At 47.1% G+C, this 15594-nt stretch overlaps 1 protein-coding gene and 1 long non-coding RNA gene across 2 annotated transcripts in view; both read left to right on the forward strand.

The window, feature by feature from the left end:
- The window catches only part of LOC135099915 (B-cell lymphoma/leukemia 11A-like), a 74615-nt gene extending 67771 nt beyond the window's left edge, over positions 1-6844 (forward strand). Inside the window, exon 3 of the mRNA XM_064002615.1 lies at positions 323-6844. Coding sequence (XP_063858685.1) covers positions 323-2604 — 2282 coding nt within the window. The 3' untranslated portion in view covers positions 2605-6844. The remainder of the gene's footprint in view (positions 1-322) is intronic.
- A 2789-nt stretch (positions 6845-9633) lies between these two features.
- LOC135097426 (uncharacterized) overlaps positions 9634-15594 on the forward strand; it is a 46197-nt gene continuing 40236 nt past the window's right edge. Inside the window, exon 1 of the long non-coding RNA XR_010265693.1 lies at positions 9634-9883. This is a non-coding gene — a long non-coding RNA (uncharacterized LOC135097426). The remainder of the gene's footprint in view (positions 9884-15594) is intronic.

A 15594-nucleotide genomic window follows, 5' to 3' on the forward strand; every position in this document is an offset into this window, starting at 1 on the left:
TTGTATAAGTAGGTGGCATAGGCGCGAGGAAATTGCATTGTCCTTTCATGGTAGAATTGTATTGACAGGATGATGGTGCCACTTGGGACACGCTCTAGATTGCCTGTGGGCGAACCGCCCGACTCATTCTTTGTCTTGGCGTATTTTATCTCCCTCGTTTTTGTCATCGCACAGCTTTTTTTTATGTTTCGTGTTTTATATAGGATAAAGAAATTATAATAACATCACATTATTTCATATAAGTACAAGTAACATTGAACTGTTAATCAAATAAGTATGTCTTCTACCGGCGATCATTACTAATGTAACTTTTATGTTTCAGAGCCTGCTCGGTACGTGTGTGGAACCTGCGGCGCCGTGCTGGGCTCCGCTTGGTCACTGGTGCAGCATGTCCAGTCTTCGCATGGCATCATCATCTACCAAGAGGCCCCAGGAGGCATACCCCTCTCCGCCCCCTCCACGCCGCCCGGCCTGCCGCGGCCCTCTCACTCCTCCCCGCTGGCCTCCGTGTCTTCCACAGCCACCACGGCCTCGGGACCTCATCCACCCCCACTTCAATTGCTAGATCCATCCAAGGTGGACTTAACCAAGGTAGACATTACCAAGGTGGATCTCTCCAAGGTAGATTTGAGCAAGATCGCAGCACCGGTGACATCGGGCGCCACCCCCCTGCCTCCCCACCCCCCAGTGACGGCCCCTCTCCTAGACCCCAGCCACCCATTCAACCTCTTACGAATGCCCATTGGGGACACCCGCGCCCCCTTTCCACCGGGCCTCACCCCACCCTTTGTGCGGCCGGGCCATGACTTTCGGATGGACCAGCTGCTTCAGGAGGGATTGCGCCTCAATCCCGGCCTGCTTCCTCCGCACTTTGAACGGCCGCCCTTTCTTGACCCCGGGCTGGGCGCACCCCGCCATGCGGCGCCCACGCCCCTAAATACAGGCGGTGACCCAAACCTTGACTTCTATTCCCAGAGGCTGCGGCAATTGGCCGGCACAACCAGCCCCACCAGCTCCACTTCGCCCCGCAAACCTCTTCCAACTCCTCCCTTCACCTCGCCCAACGGCCCCACTCCTTCCAGCCAGGCACCCTCCCAGACGCCCACTTCTACTCGAACTGATTCGACATCGACGGCGTCCAAGCTCCGACGATTCAAATGCATGACTTGCTACAAAAGTTTCCGGTGGGAGAGCAATTTAGCCATCCACCAGAGGATTCACACGGGCGAGAAGGATTATCGCTGCCCAAAGTGTCAGGAGACTTTATCCAACCCCCAGACACTGCGCATCCATATGAAATCACACAAGAAGAGTTCCTCTACAGAAAGCAACTCTCCGGACTCCTCGCGTCCTCAGACAGAGGACGATAATGACGAGGAAGAGGAAGAAGAAGAAGAGGAAGAGGAGGAAGAAGAAGAACCTGATGATGACGAGGAAAATCCTTCTATTTGTGATAGTGGAGACGAGGATGAGGATATTGTGGAGGAGGAGATTGAAGACGATGAGCCTGAAGACCTCTCTACGACATCCAAGTCCACTCCGGCGCCTCCCACCCAGAGCGTCTCCTCCAGCACAGCGGAGAACCACAAGATGCAGCTCGGGGACCAGCAGAGGACTGTCGTGGGAGAGCTTATTGATAAGTTTGGTCTTGGTAACATCTCCGCTTACAGTGAAGCCTATCAGCAGGCATTAAAAGAGTCAGGACGTCTGTCTCACCACTATATTGGAAAAGACGGTGAAAAAAACCACACTAACGGAATAGAGAAGTTGAAGTTACGAGATGATCTGACGAAGGGCATGATGGGCTCCCAGCCAACCCTCGACCTGGCACACCAGACACTTCTGGGGGCGTTTGATAATCCTTATGACGCACAAAAAAGGATTGCAGCAGCCCAGAGGGACGGAGGCCTCTACGCCGGGCTATGGTTCCCCAATCTTGCAGGAACCGGAGCCCCACCAAAAGATATATTTTCTGGCATGCAAACGTCGGAGGCTAATTTTTTACACCGAAAACTCATGCCGGAGGGACCCATGAAGCCCGGAGACGTGCCGGTGGCCCTCCCGAAGCCGGGCACCAGTTCGGCTCCCGGCACCCCGATCTCTCTGGTTCCACCGACAAAAAAGGAAAATCGCAGAAACGATACTTGTGAGTTTTGTGGCAAAGTGTTCAAGAATTGCTCGAACCTCACAGTGCACCGCCGATCACACACAGGAGAAAAACCTTACAAGTGTGACCTGTGTAGCTACGCGTGTGCCCAGAGTTCAAAGTTAACGCGGCACATGAAGACACACGGCCGCATGGGCAAGGACGTGTACCGCTGTCGTTTCTGTGACATGCCTTTCAGTGTGGCATCAACTCTAGAAAAACATATGAGGAAATGTGTCGTAAATCAAAACAAGAAAGGTTTATTCCCACCACTGTCAGCCGGTGGCCACGAAGGACTGGACTCCTACAAGGGACTCCACTTCACGCCCGTCATTAGCGATGACTCCTCCAAGTCGAGCAGTCTGTTTTCACCGCACTTCAACACCACGCCCACCGCCGCCACCACGCCTAATGACGATACAGGAGATTCATCAAACCTGTCGGGCCCCGGATCTTGAGAATGGGCCCCCTTGGCAGCCCCCCATCTGCCGCCGCCAGGAAGCCAGGGTCTCGCTCCCCCAACCATGCGATTCCCAAGGGCACCCACTCACCCCTGGGTTCAGTCTGGTCGCCCACCACCACCACTCCTGCTGCGAGGAGTGTCTGGGCCCATGGCTCCCTCTGCACCCCCCTGGACTCCACCTGTGACGCCGCGCCCACCAGGGACGCCACCCAGCACCTCGGCGTCGCCCACCTGACCGGCGGCGGCGGCAGCAGCGGCAGGGCGGGCGGCATAGCCCGCACATTCCCACACCTCGCGTTACGTGACTTCCCAATGAGCGGTGCCCTTCCTGCCTTCGCGTGGTGTAGGGCGCCTCAACAAGCTAGTCCTGTGTGTTGTGCGACGGTGGCGGCAGCAGCAGTAGCAGCACGCCCACACTTGGCCCATTGTTCCTATTGATGTTATATGTTGTGTAGTGTGTGTTGTCTTACCATGACTGGTCACAACAGTGACAGAAGGTGCGCTTATCCTAGAGTGTGTCTGCCACCGACAGCTGAACCAAACTGGTACAAACACCAGATACCCCGTCACAGCTGCTGTGCACCGGTGTCACCATCAGCTGACCCTTACCGGTGCTACGAACGTTCCCCAGCCAGTCAGCCACGAGGAGCCTGCATCACTCGTGCACTTCACTGACGGAAGATCAATCACAGACTACCAAACAATTACCATGTCTAAAGCTACGTGAGGCTTCTAGGTTATCTATACGCAGTTTCTTGCTCAATACTGTGAAGCGACAGACAAGGAACCTTCAGCACCTGTGAGGCAAAACAAAAGGAGGCCCAGATGATCTCTTCAACTGTGTTAATCCACCAGATATTTTGAGTTGTGTATTCGACTGAGATAGGAAGTTTGTTATTGTGTTATTGATATTTTTAGAGAGAGGAAAGAATAGCGTAGCTATTTGGTGCAAAGATGGCGCCCCTTCACCTCAGGGATGCCAACACTGTCTGCGTGGGTGGTTGCCGGTACTGTAACAACTATAATGTGAAGCTTAATCAGTTTCATGGTTTCATCCTGAACACTTCTCTAGGTAACGTAACTAGCAGTGGTCATGATCCTCGAGACTAACATAACATAGCACCTTGGTTGTCAAACATTTCAAGACTTTTGTTTCACTAAGTTCATTCAACCTATTAAAATCTAATTAATGCTGCCGAGCGTGCTCTGAGGGAAGAGGTTAGCGCCACAGTAACTCTGCGCCTCCCCTGATGCGCCGCGATGGAGCACTGCGCCGGCACCATCCAGATGCAGGTTCGCACTGGGAATCAGATCTTCGATTTTCCTGCAAAAGATCGACTGATCAATAGACTTGTTGCTGTCTGCCATCCAGATTTTGTTTGGTGTGATCCAACCAAAGCAATTAATGTACTGTTATAATAGCAATCTGACTCCTAACCACACTCCTCCCAGTGAGCGAGTACAGGCGTGGCTCAGTGATCCGCGAATGTAGAAAATCAATACTGTTATAAAATGTCACGTTCCAGAGAAAATGTAATATATGCACACACTTCACCACCCCGGGGCACGAGTGGCGGCCGCGGGGTGGGGGGAGGGACCGCGGATGGTCAGCTGCTCACTGTGGGGGTCACCGAGGTGCCCAGGTGACGGGGTGAGGGCAGGTGAGATGACCGTAGTAATGGTGGTCACATCTTGACAAATTATGTTACTCTTGTCAACACTTATATTTTTTTGGTAATTTAAACTAATATTTTGATTTAGTTCATGTCAGAAAGTGCTAGTGCCATCTCGGGTCATCTTAGGTCACCTCAGTCTTGCCCTTCACTCTCAGATCGCGCTATGCCGTCACCGCCAGACCACGCTTAGCAGGTTGTTTGAGTTGCGCAGTTCACCTCCTTGTTTTCTATTATCACTTGGTATTTGAGGCACTGTCTTCACTCTTGTTTCCTCGGATCCTTGTTGCCAGAAGACAGACTCGCGTGTTCCGTCTTGGGCTCCATCAGTATTATCTTGTTTTTTTTTCATCAATTTCCTCTTTTCCCGCTTTCCTTTCTTTATTTTTGACGTTTTGCGCATCGAACGTATCGGAAAGGACGCGCTAACTGCTCTATAGATAGTTTATTATATTTTGTTTGCATTAACTACATTCCTTTATTGTTTACTTTTGATCGCTTCAGGTTACGCGTCAGATTTACTACTGTTTCTTTGGTTTTTCGTAAGAGTTTACATTTTTCTTATATTAATACTTTCACTTTTGTTAATCCGCACAGAAACAATTACTTCGAATCATCTGTCGATATTTTCTGGAGAAGGTTAGTGCGTGCCATATGAGGACGGTTTTCATCCTATTGGTATGGAATGCGAGATTTGCGTCATTTGACCTTTAGTAAAAAAAAAAAAAAAAGAAAAGAAAAAAGAAAAAACTGTTACTGTACTACAAGGAAAACTACATCATTTTCAATCCAGTCGGAGTGAAATTTGAAATCTCTCTCTCTCTCATCTTACCTTTTACTTTCATCTCTTGTATAGCGGGAGCATTGGTTACCTGGGCTTTAATTTGTCTGCTTCCAAGGGGACTGCAAGCTGTTAATGGTTTCTGGGTCCCCCTTGTGTAGCCTCCTGAGGGTGCCCCGCGGTGGCCTCGGGTCCTGTGTAGGGTGTGGCCGCGGCCCGCCCAGCCAAGGCGCCCTCATCTCCCTCGAACGTGGGTTTCGAGCTTCTCATGATGTAAGCTTCATGATGTCCACAGTATGGGGCTGAAGCCTCTCATAATAAAACCAAAGATAACGACTAAAATGCTCCCCGCCCACACCCCGCCCGCCTGCCTGTGGTGGGTGGGCGGGGCCCGGGCGGAAAGGCTGCATTTTGGACCAGTTCTACCCTGTAAATAGTGTACATAAGATAGTTTATATTTGTATATGTAACTATAGATTATTACTGATATGAACTTTATCTCAAAATTTGTACAATTGGTGGTTATGTCAACACTTCTACAAAGACCCATCTCTGCACCAAATAACTCACTGATTTTTTTTTTTTTTTGATTTCAAAGTGTTTTCTTGTCTTACTATATTTTTGAATCAGCAGTCTTGAAGATCTGTTGGAAATAGATCTAAACTGCACATAGGATTAATTGATATGGTGTCCAATGATTGGTGGCGTCGGGCCCTCCTGCGGCAGCCTGCAGGGCACCGCCTTGGTGGGTGGAGGACGGCACGCCAGCATCTGCCCTCCGCGGGTGGCGGTCTGCACTGCATGACCAGGCACACCATGTCACTGGCCAGACGAGTATTGCGACAGGGTAAGGGCTGGACCGCGTGTGCTGCCTGCAGGACCCTGGCCGCCTTCTAGGCCTCCACGGGCAGCCTGGCTCGAGGATGATACTGATGTGGACATCGAGTGGCACTCCATGGTATCAGATCGACAGAGTAGACAGCCAGGCAGCCTAGGTGCCTCCACGCCTGTTGGGGGACGCTTGACTGCCTGCTGGACACTGGGCCGGGCGGGCTGCTGTGGACCAGTAGGCGCTGGCCGGCGGCTCGCTGCCTCACTCGCTCAGAGCTACCGTGTAAAACATCTGTGTTCTGTATTCTTGAATTGGGGTCAACCCGTTGTTAATTGTATGCACAGTTTTTATTGTAATTAAGGTAGTGAAATGAAATTATCTTACTTGTAAAAAGATGACTGTACCGAACACTGATTTTTATTAATGTTGTTTACAATCACTGTGAAGCAGAAACTTTAGTGTCACTAATAAAGACTGAGAGAATTCCGTGGCGTTGCTTACCCGAGTGACCAAAGCGCTTGTACCTGCTGTCAATGTCAGCTTCCGGGGGCCGCCGGGTGCTGTTGTCCCTTCCAAGGTCGTGCTTGAGGGGGGACGCTCGCCCCGCGGCAAACGGGGGCGTGCTGTACGGCACGAAGGAAATAACTGACCATTTAGTTTCTGCAGTTTGAAACAAACCCGCGTGTAACATGCTTTTTATCGATGGTGCAACAAAAATAAATATAAATCTCCTATGTAGGATTCAGTCAGTCGCTCGATCCTCTGCTGGCGATAGTCACTTGTTTCCTATGTACGATCCAGCAACTCTACTAAACCGGAGGAAAATGGTGGAGGACCTGTGCTATTTCTACTACACATTGTTCTCATCTATTTATTAGATTACAATTGGCGTGAGGAAACAAAACCTTTGTACATGTAGAGTTGAATAAATGTATTTATCTTCGTCCAAGTTGGTTTCATCATAACCTGAGCATTGGGTGGTGGCTGCTGCTCTGAGTAAGTGGAGATTGTGGAAGGGTAACCCTGATGAGTTTTCATGTTCTTCTCTCAGGCGTCAAAAGTATTGAGGACAACGCAATGGTGAAGAAGCCAGTAACTCAAAGTTGCACTCCTCAGATAGTTGTTAATGCCAGCTGGTGCATCAATGCCCTGAGAAAAAGTGCAATAAAATACGACTGGTAAGCCATGAAAGACTAGCGGGTTGACCGATCTATAATCAAGGGTTGCATAATCAAATTAGTTATTCTGTTAGAGGAAATTAGCGATAGTATATGAAGGTAGTCTGAAAACTTGAATGGATTAAAGTTTCTTTAGCGTTCAGAGGTCAATAAACAGTGCAGTATAGTTAATTAAATAGTCCCTAAGAGAGAGAGAGAGAGAGAGAGAGAGAGAAGGGGGGCGGGGTTTATGAGGGCATTAAGAAAAAGTACTATGTAATTTAGTTCCCTATTTTATCTTATTTAGCCATTTATCTATATAACATCAGTTCGTGAATCATAGAGGAATTTATGATGACGTCATCAAAAGTGAGGAAAAAAAATATTCGGTTGGATTGTAGAGGAAACGGTCACGCCAAGTTCTTGAAGTAAAGTAGCATCTGAATTATTTATATAACTTCACTTTTATTCTGCAATGGTACATATTAGCACGAGCTTCAGTTACACACACACACACACACACACACACACACACACACACGAATACAAAGGATAGTGACAAAAATGGTACCAAAACTGAAAGACTAAAGCTATGAAGAAAGATTTAAAGAGATGCGATTACCAACTCTATAAGAGAAGAGAAAGAGGAGACCTGATGACAATGTACAAATTAATAAACAATATAAAAGAAGAGACAGAAATGACTTGGCAGCACAGACTGAGAAGAGAGAGAGACGGACGAGTGGGCAAGGGGAGAAAATAAAGAAGAGTGGATGTTCGAGAGACATCAAGAAATACAGCTTCCCGTATCGAACTATGGAAATCTGGAATGATCTGAAGGAAGAGATGGTTGTGGCAAACAGTGTACACATATTTAAAGAGAAACTGGAAAAATATGGTTATGAAGACATGACAAAATGAGCTTTGGCTCGTGCCCTGTACAATACAACTAAGTAAATATAACTAGGTAAATACAGTACATACGTATAATTAAAAACTACTTTAGTCACCCTTACAACAGTGTTTTATAGAAAACCTTAGTACAAAGACTCGTAAAAGAAAACGTGCATCATGGGTAGGTCACTGTGTATTGTGTGGGGGACTTACATATTCGCAAAAAGCGGAATCCTGGTTTTCTCAATTGTCTTACAATGACAGTATATTTAAGTATAGTGCAGTCTTTGTCACAATCTGAGAGAGAGAGAGAGAGAGAGAGAGAGAAAGCGTGTTTCGTATACTTGTTATCTTGTTAGAACTGTGCTTCTTGCGTGGGTTCCCTCTTGGTAATTCACCTTTCGGCTGTTTGATCATCTATAGTGGTGGTGCCAGTAGTAGTAGTAGTAGTAGTAATAGTGGTAGTAGTAGTAGTAGTAGTAATAGTGGTAGTAGTAGTAGTAGTGGTGGTGGTGGTGGTGGTGATAATGATAGTAGTAGTAGTAGTAGTAGTAGTAGTAGTAGTAGTGGCGGTGGTGGTGGTGGTGGTGGTGATAATGATAGTAGTAGTAGCAGTAGTAATAGTAGTAGTAGTAGTAGTAGTGATGGTAGCAGTAGTACTAGTAGTAGTAGTAGTAGTAGTAGTGTTGGTGGTGATGGTAGTAGTAGTAGTAGTAGTAGTAGTAATAGTAGGAGTAGTAGAAAAAAATCCCCTGTGATAGATACAAAGGGATACATAATTAGTTTTCATTATTCTCAACCAGAGAAACATAAGCATTACACTCTCATCGAGGCATCGTGTCTCCTGAACGCCTCGCGGTGGCTCTCTGGCATTGTCGTGGCAACATCACAACCTCAACGCATGCCCCGCGTCACCACAGTAATAAATCTGAAATATATCACGTCGCTGATTTTCTTGTTCAGTTTTAATCTTTGAATTCTGAATTCGAGAGGAAACCCGAAAGATCTGTCGGGTTCCACTAAGTCTACGACATAAAAAATGAGGGTCCTAGTGCTGGCGGGCTATTCACTCTCCCGCGGCGTGCATGTGCGGAGGTCATTCAGGAGTCACCCTTTTTCAGACTATTTCCAGCTCATGCACGCAAAGTCCAATTAGTGGACAAATGAACAGTTAACGAGAGTACGAGCGCAAATCAGTGCTCCTCCCCACAAGTGTGCTCGGCCGCGTCCCACCAGCAACAGGAGCACCTGCTTCCTCCATGAAATTCCGACTGAGCGAAAGAAATAATAATTAAAAGAAAAAAAAACATACACAGAATTACTCGACGACTTCCCCTCTTTATGAGTAACTACATGGAGCGAGGCTTTTTCCGTGTATTCGTTTCGCCTCATCATTGCGACGGTTCGAGGCAGGTGTTTCTGTGCGTTCAAGACCCGCTCACTTGCTGCTTCACACAGGCGGGCGCGTCCTGCTCCGCACTGCCACCTCAATGGTTAGCAAGACTTGTGATGCATAAAAATAACCTTTGCAATGACTTATATAATTTTCTTATTTACCTGCACTGATTACTATGCTAAATAAGAACACTAGATGCATGTAGATGATCTCTATTTAGATGTGGGAGTGTGCATTGTTAGTGTAAGTGGCACGGAGGCGTTGCCAGATGCACACAGCAGACAACCCCCATCCAGCTAGTCGTGGATACACACAAGGGAGGAGGCATGGCTGAACGCTCCCTACTTACACTGGCTTTCCCTCACTTCCCGACACCAGTGATTAGTGACCGCCCGTGGTTCATTCATAGACACACCCAGTGGTAGTTTAGTGCATCGAGGAATGCCGGGAGGTTTACGCTTTGGTAATAATTAGCGACTTCAAGTAGAGGTGACTCCGGCCTGGCACTTTCACACCCACCCACACTCACAGGACCTGCCAGGTATGACTTCTTTTTTTTCCCGCCTGTGTTATTCTCTTTACAAGTATGGTATATTTTAATAGCCCATATGATGGCGTTGTCCTTCTCTTTCTTTAACCTTGCGTAGCAGTCAGATGTGATATCCAGAAGTAGAGGAGTTGGGGTTGGTGGTGGAGCAGGGAAGACTAAGAGGGTGGTGGGTGGTGGGTGGCGCAGGGAAGCGTGTTTGGTGGAGACATTGCCACCATTACTCAGTCCTCCACGATGGCAAGGCACATATTTAAAGTGAAATTAGTTGGATATGATGCTGGAACCTACTGGACGCTACTTGTTAGTTGTAAAATTGTCACGTAAGCAAGAATGGATGAATGACTGAGTATTGCGCATGCAAGAAATAGAGTATGATAGTTATTTTGCTGGACTCTAGATGGCACTGCTGTTGTCAGTTGTAAAACTGTTAACCAAGTGAAGGCAACAGAAACATTTCATTATTTCACCTCACAGGTACGAGTATATAAAGAGACATTTCCTGTCAAGTCAGCAGAAACTATTTTTTCATATACTCTTATCTAAAGATTAAAGTTGAAACATTAAGATGCTTCACCTACTGATGTTTACCGTACCTGAGTATATATAAAAATATTAAACGATTAAAGGAGATATAGCTCTCATCATCATCATCATCATCATCATCATCATCATCATCATCATCATCATCACCGCGTGGTAGTGTCCCACTGAAGAGATATTGTCCTATTCTTAATCAAATATATTCACTTGTCCCAGATCCATTCGGTATGAACCTATTTTTTTGGAAGACCGGGAAGTGTAAACTAATCGGCGCCAGTCTTTATTCCAATGGGATGAGGCCGCGTCCCCGCCACCGTCACGAGCGTGGGGATTCCTGCAGCCTGCCACCGACGCCCGCCGTGCCGCCCCTGAGTTAGGTCGCCAGAAACCGTAACATTTGCATATAAATTCTTTGCCTTTGAGAATATTAAATGATTCACACCGTGTTGGTCCAATCACCCGTCGATTCCTAAATGGATCTCCACCCCTCGCTATTTGATTTCGAGAGGATCACCCTCCCTCTCGTGCCTCTTGTATTGCCCTAAATGGGGGAGTCGCCGCCCCCTTCTCTCCCCTCCACTGCTTGATATCAGCAGTGACCATAGGCAGGCTGGCTCCTCCCTCTCCCCCTGCCTCGCTGTGCTCTCGTCTCCATCATGTGGAAGAAAGGGCACTCCATTTCCTTCCCTTTTATCCTCAATCTCTCTCTCTCTCTCTCTCTCTCTCTCTCTCTCTCTCTCTCTCTCTCTCTCTCTCTCTCTCTCTCTCCATAAATTTCTTCCTTTTACCTACTTCTCTTCTCATCCACCCTACCGTCTTATATCCGCCAATAGTTTGTTTTTATATTACTCCCCAACATCACACATTTACTTTAGAATCTTACCCTTACCACATTAACCATCCTTCCCCCTCTAATCACTATTCATTCCTTTACATATGATCTTCTTAGACTCGCAGATGATATGGTTTTATTACGTCCGTCGTCCCTCTTGTGTCATCTTTAAGACTATTCCGCTCTGCTGCCATCGATATCCTTATTGTCGCCTCCCTTAGTATTCAGTTCGGCCTCTCCCTGCAGCACCCAGCACACTATACCTTCCCTTTACGTCGCTATTAGAACAGCCCTCTAGCCCCGTCCTCTAGCCCCGTCACGTCGCTATCGCTTCCACAGCCCCCTCCTTGTACTCCCTGCCCCCCTGTAGGCTTACACGGTAGACTGCACGAAAACAGTGATGCTCATTCCCTTGCCGCTGAACAGGGAAATACTCTCACAAATGCCCACGAGAAAGTGCTAGCTGGCTGGCTGGCTTGCGTCTTAGCGTTAACAGGACCCAGCATCGCATCCCTCAGTCCTCCATTTCTGTTGCATATTAGTTACTTGAGTCTAGAGTCTGGACGGTACTGCAGTTGTCAAGCGTAATTCTGACACGTATATTTGTATAGGTGGATGATTTTTTTTTTCTGTTAAACTTACTGAAGGTGGATGATATTTCTAGGCACTTTACTCCCCTTCCACTGGTATTATTTTTAATTTGGGATGTTCATAAAAGGAAGAGACAATCATATTTTCTAGGCAGTATTTCAGGGGAAAGGAGTGACCCAATACCCTAGACCGTGGAAAGTATCCCATGTGAAGGTTAAACCTAACTTTGTTTTGTGTGAATATCTTTATCTAGACATTTTAGTTCTAAAGAGGAAAATAAATTTGCAAAGAGGAAAATAAATTTTGAAGTTAAACTATTTCAAGACAAACTAGTTTTGAGAATAGACAATGTTTCAAGACAAGACAATATTTCAAGACAAACTAATGATTGCAGTTTTACATTTAAGAAAGTTTACCGTATGTGGTGTAGTATTGGATTGTTTTATTAAGTTATTTATTTGTAACATTTAAAGAAAGTGATAATAAATTAAATTCTAAAGGCAGACAGTATTCTAAGACAAGCAAGGGAATATGTTTTGGTGTCAGAATGTTTGTTACGTTTAGGTTAGTATTGCCTCGTTTCATATTGGTAAGAGAAGAGAGGATTCACAAAAAGGGAACTTAGCCAATTCTAAAGATACGATATTCCAAGATTAGTGATTTTATTTTGGTTTCTAATAAAGTTTGCCATGTATACCGTAAGGTAGTGTTTCCTCGTTTCATATTCGGAAGCAAAGTAGACAAAGTAGAACGTTTATGAAACTGTTATTAGTGAAGTTTCATAGACTGACAGTATTTCGAAACAAGCAAATGTACTTTTTTCTTGTTTACTTAAAGTTTACCACATATAAAGTAGTGTTACCTTGCAAGATTGGCATGTGTTGCAAGGTATGAGTGTTAATATATAAAAAAAAATTACTGCCATGACTATGTAATGTTAGATAAAAGATTACAAGATTGTGGGACGACAAAGTAAGCCAAAGGAAAAAGGAATAAAGTTGTATGGTGACAAGAAAGTAGCGCAGAGAAGAGCCGAGGAGAGCGAGCGGGAGAATGCAGGAGTTCCCGCTTAGTCTCTCCACCTCTGTGTCGTCGTAGAAAACGAGAAAACTCTTATTTCCTCCCGCGCCATTGCCCTCTTAATCTCTCTCAGATGTGTATGGTCGGCTGGCGTTTCTTGAGTGATGCTCCTCAAATATGTATTCAGCATTTTAGGGATTATTTCATATCTTGCCCAGAAAAATTTGCGGCCGGCAGTAATCGACCGGGGGTAAGGATGGGAAAGGAAGGGAAAGGAAAGACCTCCCCCCCCAAACACACACACACACACACACACACACACACACACACACACACACACACACACACACACACTCGCGTACTACTCCGCGTTTACATGCCGACTTTTTTTTTTTTTTTTTTTTGGTGTAAAGAAAAGTTGAAGTTAAACATTTGAGTGAAAGCGTGAAGGCAAACAGTGTTAACAAAAGCGGGTACTTGATTAACTGAGGCGGGCCTGCGATCGCGGCGGGAAGGTCGTGCTTAATTATGATTCCAATAGAGGTACGTGGCTGCATTGCCCAGCGTGTACACAGCATAGCGCGGCGAGACATAAGAATAATCCTGATAGAGTCGTCAACGCTCATTAATGATCCGAGCAGCAGCATCTTGCACTGGTGGCCGACGTCCCGGGAGACGCATGGCAGCGGAGCATGAGGTAAGGCAGCGGGACGAGGATTTCCTCCAAAGGCGCGGGAGGTGATGCGTTTTGTTGGTGTGGACTGTTCGTGTGAAGCGACACGTATATAAATACAGCGGCCTTAACCCGTCCCTCACCGCAGGTCAACAACCACTTCACCGAGACAACAGCCGGGGAGGGAGGGACGGCTCTCATAATTAGTGGGGCTGGCGGGAAAGCAGACCCCTCCAGCCCTTACCTGGTGTACATAATTACTGAAGGCGAAGCGAGGGAGGGAGCTTCTGCTGGGAGAGGCCTACGGACGCCCCAGGCCACAAGGGCGGCCAGCGTCCACCAATCAGAGCGCAGGGGCGGAGTATCTGGCAGTGTTGTCCACCTACCAGTTCGCTCTCTTCCCTCAAGCTTCTAGTTTTATTGCTATTTCCTCCCCGGCTCTCAGTTTTTGTTTTACCACGCGATAAGGATGTTTTTCATATTTTTATTTAGTGTTTCAGGTGGAGGGAGGTTTGATGAGAGCAAACATTAGACGAGGAGAAATAAGTGGTGTGCGGTTGGCAAGCTGGAGGGGCCGTCAGCGGCAGCCGTGCGAGCCACAGGCCACAATTGATGCTACCTCTCACTAATGAATGTTCTCCATTGTCATGTTGGTCCCTCTCTGCACATTTCACATTATTAGAATATGTGTTGTATTTCACGTATCGAATACCAGTCTTGATAGGCATTTAAAACAGTGGAATGGAGGGCCGCGCCGCTCACCAATCCGGGAGTAATTACTGGTGGAAGGAAGGAAGCGGGTTATCCAGCAGTGGCTGGCTGGCGTGCTGGACCGCCGCCCGCTGCCTCCTCGATGCTCGGCACAACGCAAATGAGGAAAGTAGACAATAAAATCGATATGGAATTCTTTCGTGCTGTGTTATATTTGTCAAGCCCGCAGCGCGCTGTTCATCAGGGTTTAGAGGGCGAGGGAGACTATTCCTTGACTGTTACGTATGAAACCTCACGTGATGTTTGCTCTTGGCTGCCCACCAAGGCTCCCGGCGATGAATAATTCTCCGTGTTGCAACATGCTAATTGCTCGGTAATCCTGCAGGAGACGTATATACGGAAAGGCTTGGGACGTGTCCAGCCCATTTCGCTCCTGTGGTTAGACCCTGGGGTCGACAAGGGCTAAACGTGCTTGGAATAAATATACCAGGCCTGGAAAGTCACCATAGCTGAATTTCCCCCTTGCCCCTTGCTGGAAATCTGGATTCTGATGCAAGACATTGTCCCGTGAATTTCTGGAAGGCCATGCTGGTTGGTACACGCAGCGCTGCCAATGATCGGCCCCCACAAGTTCGACAGTGCCAATTTCTTCAAGGAAAATAAACTCTTCTTTTATTTGTGGATCTGTATAATGGAAGGCAAGATAAATTTTAATGTTTAGGAAACAGAAATATCTTTGGTCCTGAGTTAATCCCCTCGCAAAAATTGTGTATAGGATAGACGGACCAGAGTCTGTTCTGGCAACATTGGTTACAAGTAGTGGGGGGCCCTTGGGGCATTGTTAGTCCACGACTGTCAGATGCGGATCCAGGGAGGAAGGAGGGTGGGAGGGCCTCAAGACGCAGGAGCCACCCCCACCCACACACACCCCGCCCTCCTTCCTTTCACTTAGCTGTCCGAGTATTATTATTGTAAATGGTTGGGGGTGTTCGGTGTGTTACCAGCGTGTAGTGTTGCTTCTAGGTCGGGTGTAGCCTTGCCACCACCGCGTGGGACAAGTCTCAGATACACTCGGGAGCAGGAATGGGGACGCAGAAAACAGCGATGAGTAAGGGAGCGACATAAACTGGAGCTGCAGGGAACCGTCACCATGAATATTTATGGCCACTACCCTTTCACCAGGCTCACATTATTCTTTGGTGATATTTATAATCGTGTCGGTGGCAGAGTTATGTATCTGGCTATAAACACCACGTGATAATATCTTTTTGAGGTGGTCTTGGGGAAGTGGGAGAGGCTTTGCTTGATGTGGTGGTAAGTTCCCTTCCTCCCAGT

This window comes from Scylla paramamosain, chromosome 4 (genome assembly GCF_035594125.1).
Source record: "Scylla paramamosain isolate STU-SP2022 chromosome 4, ASM3559412v1, whole genome shotgun sequence".
Lineage (NCBI taxonomy): Eukaryota > Metazoa > Arthropoda > Malacostraca > Decapoda > Portunidae > Scylla > Scylla paramamosain.